Genomic DNA, 6,212 nt, shown 5'->3' on the forward strand with positions numbered 1-6,212 from the left:
TATTGCCAGATTTTTCAGTTTTTAAAAGAGAAGATGAAAATCTAGAGTATTTTGACCTGCTCACTTTTATTGATTGATTTAGATGGGTGGGATTGACCACAGGGCCTCTTAACCTCTATGCACCCACTCTACCACAAAGCTATACGCTAGCCTATAACTAGTTTACATTCATATAAAAAAAAAATCTTCATGGCAAACTATGTTTTTAAATTGGATTTGGCCTGCTACTTTTTTTTTTTTTCTTAATCTCTTATCTGACACAACACAAAATAGCTCCTACCCTGGTAACCAAGGTGCTCAGAGCTTGTGTTTGTGCTTGAGCCGCTTGGAGGGCCGGGAGGAAGGGGTCCGCAGGTGCCGGAGGGAGAGGCTGCCGGAGGAGGTCAGCAAGCCCTTGTCCTCAGGTTCTTCCCCTCAACAAGGCTGGGCTGGGAGAAAAATGAGCCCCAGAAAAGTAAACTAGCAAACACTGCGCCCAGGTTTTGTATCTATTTTTCTGTTTCCTCTCCCATAAGGCAAGTCTGCTTAAATGGATCATAGACCAAAATGTAAGAACTAAAACTATAAAACACAAGAAAAGCCATTATTTTGGCTTAGGCAAAGTATTCTAAAACATAACCCCCCAAAGCACAAGAGACAAAAATAGATAAATTAGACTTCAAAATTAAACATGCTTGAAAGGACACCATTGAAGTGCAAAAACACCTCACAAAATAGAAAGTATCTTGAAGTTATAGATATTATAAGGAACTGCTACATGGAATATGCAAAATACTTCTACAAAAATAAAAAGACAACCCAATGTAAAGAACATACAGTGGCTTAATAAGGACAGATAACATGTTTAGTCATCAGAGAAAAGCAAATCAAAACTATGAGATGGCATGGTGGTGCACACCTCTGATGCCCCAACACTGGGAGGCTGAGGCAGGAAGATGGCAAATTTGAGCCCAGTATGAGCAATTTAATAATAGCAAAACACTGTCTCAAAATTTAAAAAAAAAAAAAGACTGACAGTGTAGCTCAGTGCCTAAAGGCACTGAGTTGAATGCATAGTACTGCGACAAACAAAACTATAATAAGAAGCCTGGTATGGTAGTGCATGCCTATAATTCCAGCTACTTGGTAGAAGAACTGAGAGGCTAGTAAGACCCTATTTCATAAGAACAAACAAATCTGCAATGAATGAGATGGCACTTCACACCTTGTATTCAAAATAACAGGTCTGGCAGGGCCTGGCACAGTGGTGCACGCCTGTAATTCCAGCACTCAGAAGGATGAAGAAGGAAGATTGTTGCAAGTTGAGGCCAACCTGGGCTACATAGTGTGTTCAAGGCCAGCGTGAACTACATAGGGAGACCCTGTCTCAAAAAACAAAACAAAACAAAACAATAAAAAAAGACCCAGTCTGGCAAGAGTGTAGAGAAACAGGGACCCTCACAGGCCCTCCTAAACTACTGGTGAGATCATAAAATGGTGCAGCCACTTGAGAAAACAGTTCAGCACTTCCTCAAAAGGTAATTACTATACAGTTAAATAATTCCACTTCTAGGGTGCTCCATCTCTAAGAGAAATGGGGCTCTAAATGGAAATTGAGAATAACATGCTTAGTGAAAGAAGCCACTCACAAAAGACTGTCTATTCACATACTGCATGATTCCATTTACACAAAATATTCAAAATAGGCAAATTTATAGATGCTGGTGATCAGGCAGGATGGGGAATGACTGCTGATGAGAAAGGAGTTTTGGGGGTGATGAAAACTTCCTAAAATCGATTTGGTGATGATTGTACATGCCTTTGAATATAGAAAACTACTGCATTGTGTATTTTAGGTGAGTAGATTTTATGATGTGTGAATTGTATGTCCATATGGCTGTTTTAATTTTTTTTTTTTTTTTGCTGGTATAGAGCAATTACAGATATGACTCCTCTGTTCCTGATTTAGATAACTCTAGGACTGAGTGACCCAAATCCACTCTAGTCCAGCATATCAGAGCCAGGGCTGTAGCTCAGTGGCACAGCGCCTGCCTGGCAAGTGTAAGGTCATGAGTTTGATTCCCGATTCCCCCCAACCCCCAAAAAAACCCCACACAATGTTGATGAGCAGAAACTTTTGGCAAAAACCCCTCACATCTTCTATAACATGAAAAAAATACTGTAACATAGTAGTGGTTGATGTCTCATCTGCATTTGCTTCTTATTGTTTCTTGTAATTGGATTATAATTATAATGCTTTCATCTGAAAAAATGGTAGAGATGATATATTCCTGTACTATCATATGCATTAACTTGAGGAAAGATTCATGCACATGATATTTGCTTTCCAGAAGATAGTTTATGCTAGATTTTCTTTTGTTTTTTGAAACAGGATCTCACTGTGTAGTTCAGGCTGGCCTTGAACTCCTGTCTCAGTTCAGTGCTGGGATTACAGGTGTGATTCTAGTTATTCATGGCAATTATGATTATAAAGTTGTCTCTACCACTAAATTAGCAAATACTGAACCACTGCTTCTGGGCGAGGTGCCTGTGAGCCTCTGGTCACAACACTTTTGCCAGTTGATGCATATATAAACTGGTTTTATGTGTGTTTCCTTTCAAAGACACTTTATTATAGCTGGGGGTCATGGTACATGCCTGTAATCCCAGCACATAGGAGGCTGAGAGAGGAGGATCGAAGTGATTTCAAGGTCAGTTTGGGCTACATAGTTTAAGGCCTGCCTGAACTACATAGTGAGACCATCTCAAAAACAAAACAAAAGAGAAACACCTTATTATATATATATATATATATATATCACAAATAATTGCATGATTACATGTAGTATTTTTAATGAAACAAAAATTTAGTTATGGCATGTTGGCAATGTACTTTTTTGTTTGTTTGTTTCTTTATTTTGAGACAGGGTCTCACTATGCAGTTAAAACTGGCCTTGAGCTCACTTTGTAGCCTAGGCTGGTCTTGAACTCACAACGATCCTCCTGCCTCAGCCTCCCGGGCAATATACTTTTCTGTACTGAAATTTCATCACTTTTCCCTGTGATCATAGTCATACACACGCTGCCCGCATAGATCGCACAGTCAGTACAAAGTCTGACAATACTGTACAGTTCTCATGGTAAATATATACAGTACTGTGAACACATACTGTGTAGCACGGTAATAAAAATCCAGTCCTTAAATGACAAGATTAAGCATTTAAGGTTTTATAAAAGCATCAAAAGCTCACTGTTGATGGAGCTGCAGGATGTGAGGCAGCGGGGCACAGTGTGATCAAACCATTTCTGGACACTTGTCCCCCTGAAAACCAAGGGCAAGGTGGGTGGACCTTATTATGCAGAAGAAGAGGGTGGTGTGTTGATATCTGGCAGTTCCACCTTGAAAGTTTGCTGGCTGCCACTTGTTGATTGGGAACAATCTGAGTTGACAAAGGGCATCAGCTTTGACTGCTTGGCTTTCCGCCTGTCTCTTTAAGCATCTCACTGTAAGGGGCAAAGGCAGTGGAGGTGAGGCGTTGGAATGTGAGGCTGTGATTAAGCAGCGGGTCATACCCCTCCATGTCATTAAGAATTTTCTCCAAGACAGAATTCCATTCCAATATTATGGCTGCAGTGAGAGCAACAGCTCTTGCAGTCTCAGACTGATTTCCATCCTCATCCTGGTCCTTGCTGATTCCAGTGCCTTTGCTGTTTGATTTATTTTTTATATGTATATTTTTACTTATTTATTTTTTATGTACCGGGAATCAAACTTAGGACCTTGTGCTTGCCAGGCAGGCGCTCATGCCACTGAGCTATATCCCCAGCCCTCACTCCAGTGCCTTGTCCTCTAGCTCTTCATTGGTGGGTTCTATTGCCTTTTCTGCCAAGATTTCCTCCACGTCTTCTTCCGCCATGTCAGCAAAGGACTTATCTGCCGTGCGTTATACACTATGTTCTCGACACAGTCCTTCACATTTCCTGTTATACCTTCAAAGCCTTCGAAACTTTCCACACAGTCTGGCCAAACATTTTTCAAACATTTATCAACAGTTATTGATAATAGCTGGCTCACTGCCATCCCAGGCTGAGCCAACATAATCAATAACATTGCGGATAGTGACTAACTTCAAACAGTCCATCGCGGTGGTTTCTTTGTCGGCCTCGAGAGTCTCCCAAGCCTTGGCGTAAAGCTCTCTGGCACAGTGCGCTTTGAAAGTTTTTATGATGCCCTGACTGAGGCGCTGGATGAGAGATGTAGTGTTTGGGGGCATAAAAAGAATTTCTATGTTGGGGTGTGTGTTGTCGAGTTCTTCACGACAATAGACTGGAAAATTATCCGAAATGAATAAAACCTTGAAGGCAAGGTTTCTGCCCTGAAGACAGTGCTCAGCCGCTGGGACGAAGCAGCTGTGGAGCCAATCCGACATCATCCATGCTTTTTTATTCCGCCTGCAGTGGACTGGCATGTGGTTCACGTTTTTCCCTGTCAGTGCTTGTGGATTAGGGGCTCTGTGGACCATTAGGGGTTTGCATTAGAAGCTGCCCTTCGCACTGGTGCACAAAAGCCAGGCTGTGTGATCTTGGAATGACTTAAAACCAGGGGCTCTAGACGCCACTTGCATTATGTAGGTTCATCTGCCAAAATCCTTGTAAAATAAACCAGTCTCATCAGCACTGAAAACCTGCTCCTCAGCATAGCCCTTTCCCTGTATAACATTTAGCAAATATTTTTAAAATTCTTCCACGGCCTCCTGATCTGCAGAACTTGGCTGTCCTGCAAGTTTAACGTTGCTCACACCATATCGCCTTTTTTTTTTTTTTTTTAGAGGGGGCACTTTTTGAGACAGGGTCTTGCTATACAGTTCAGGCTGGCCTTGAGCTCACTTTGTAGCCCACGCTGGTCTCAAACTCGCAACGATCCTCCTGCCTCAGCCTCCCGAGTGCTGGGATTGCAGGCGTGCGCCAGCACGTCCCATATCGCCTTTTGAATCTTGCTAGTCAGCCCGCACTCACCGAGAAGGGTTTGACATTTCTCTGACCCTGGGTCACCTGACAGTAAATGTCTTTGGCTTTCAGTCTCACAACAGTGCCGTCCCTGTGCTCTTTTTATCTGCTGCCATCTCATGAATCCACAAATTTAGCCGCTTTTCCTTTTTTTCCATAGCTTCATCACGCACTATAGATGTCAGCTTAGCACTTTCCGGGGCAGCTTCACGTACAGATCGGCGAATTTCCCTCTTTTTTTTTTTTATGTGTCGGATTGTAGATTCATCAACACTGAACTCGTGGCCAACAGCACTTAATTCATGCCTGAACGGAGTTTATCTAACGCACGAATTTTCTCCAAAAGGCACATCACGGCCTTCTTGCACTTAGGAACGTTATTCAGCATTTCAGCGGTACGCTTGGGGGCCATTTTAAACAGCAAAATCAACAACAAAAAAGCGCCGCGAGGCAGAAAAAAGTAGCACTGAATAGTCCGCGGAAAGATCTCATTTACAGCAAAAGAGCTGAATCCAATAGGCGGAGCCTCTGCTTCGTTCAACTTCAGCTGAGAATTGACACCTCTGCAAACCTGCGGATTTTTTCGCTCTCTGCGCATGCCTGGTAATAACCCCAGAAAGTACAGATTATTGCTTTTGAGGTTATGAAATAAAACTTAGTGATTAAGCAAATTCGAAAATATAAAGCCACAAATAATGACAATCAACTGTATTTTCATAGATACATAATTTTATTTAAGGATAGATAATCAAGGCAGTTGGGTACAGATGAAGACTACAACTCCCAGCGTGCACCGCTTCCCAGCGAGGCGGCTCTCCCACAGGATCCGAAGGCACGTGCGCACAGGACCAGCGACCGGAAGTGTCGTTGCCCACAACGTGACACTCTGCGCATGCTCAAACGCTGCTTGGCTACCCCCAGCTGCCGCCGCGGCTCTATGGTCTCTCGCTAGAGCTTGGCCGTTTAGGGTGCCTGCTCTGGTCCCGTGGGTTGCCCGGCCCCGAGCGGCAGGGACATGGAAGAATTCGATTCCGAAGACTTCTCCACCTCGGAGGAGGACGAAGACTACGTGCCGTCTGGTGAGCTAGTCTGCAAGGCGAGAGGCGTGTTTGCCCCGCCCCAAGCCTCACGTGAGGCGCGCCCGGCCCCTGCGGGCGGCGGCCCAGTGGCCGCGGTGGCCGGGGTGGCGCGGTTTGGAGCGTCCCCACCCTCAGGACCGTGCACCC

General features: G+C 43.8%; 1 protein-coding gene across 2 annotated transcripts in view; it reads left to right on the forward strand.

The window, feature by feature from the left end:
- The first annotated feature begins 5,835 nt into the window (after window positions 1-5,835).
- Window positions 5,836-6,212, forward strand: part of Cfdp1 (craniofacial development protein 1) — a 117,806-nt gene continuing 117,429 nt past the window's right edge. Inside the window, exon 1 of one of the 2 annotated variants that reach the window (XM_005403449.2) lies at window positions 5,836-6,065. In XM_005403449.2, coding sequence (XP_005403506.1) covers window positions 6,002-6,065 — 64 coding nt within the window. In that variant the 5' untranslated portion in view covers window positions 5,836-6,001. The remainder of the gene's footprint in view (window positions 6,066-6,212) is intronic. The other variant, XM_005403448.2, reaches the window with a different exon arrangement.

The sequence above is a fragment of the Chinchilla lanigera genome, unplaced genomic scaffold, assembly GCF_000276665.1.
Source record: "Chinchilla lanigera isolate Chin_1 unplaced genomic scaffold, ChiLan1.0 scaffold00083, whole genome shotgun sequence".
Classification (NCBI taxonomy): domain Eukaryota; kingdom Metazoa; phylum Chordata; class Mammalia; order Rodentia; family Chinchillidae; genus Chinchilla; species Chinchilla lanigera.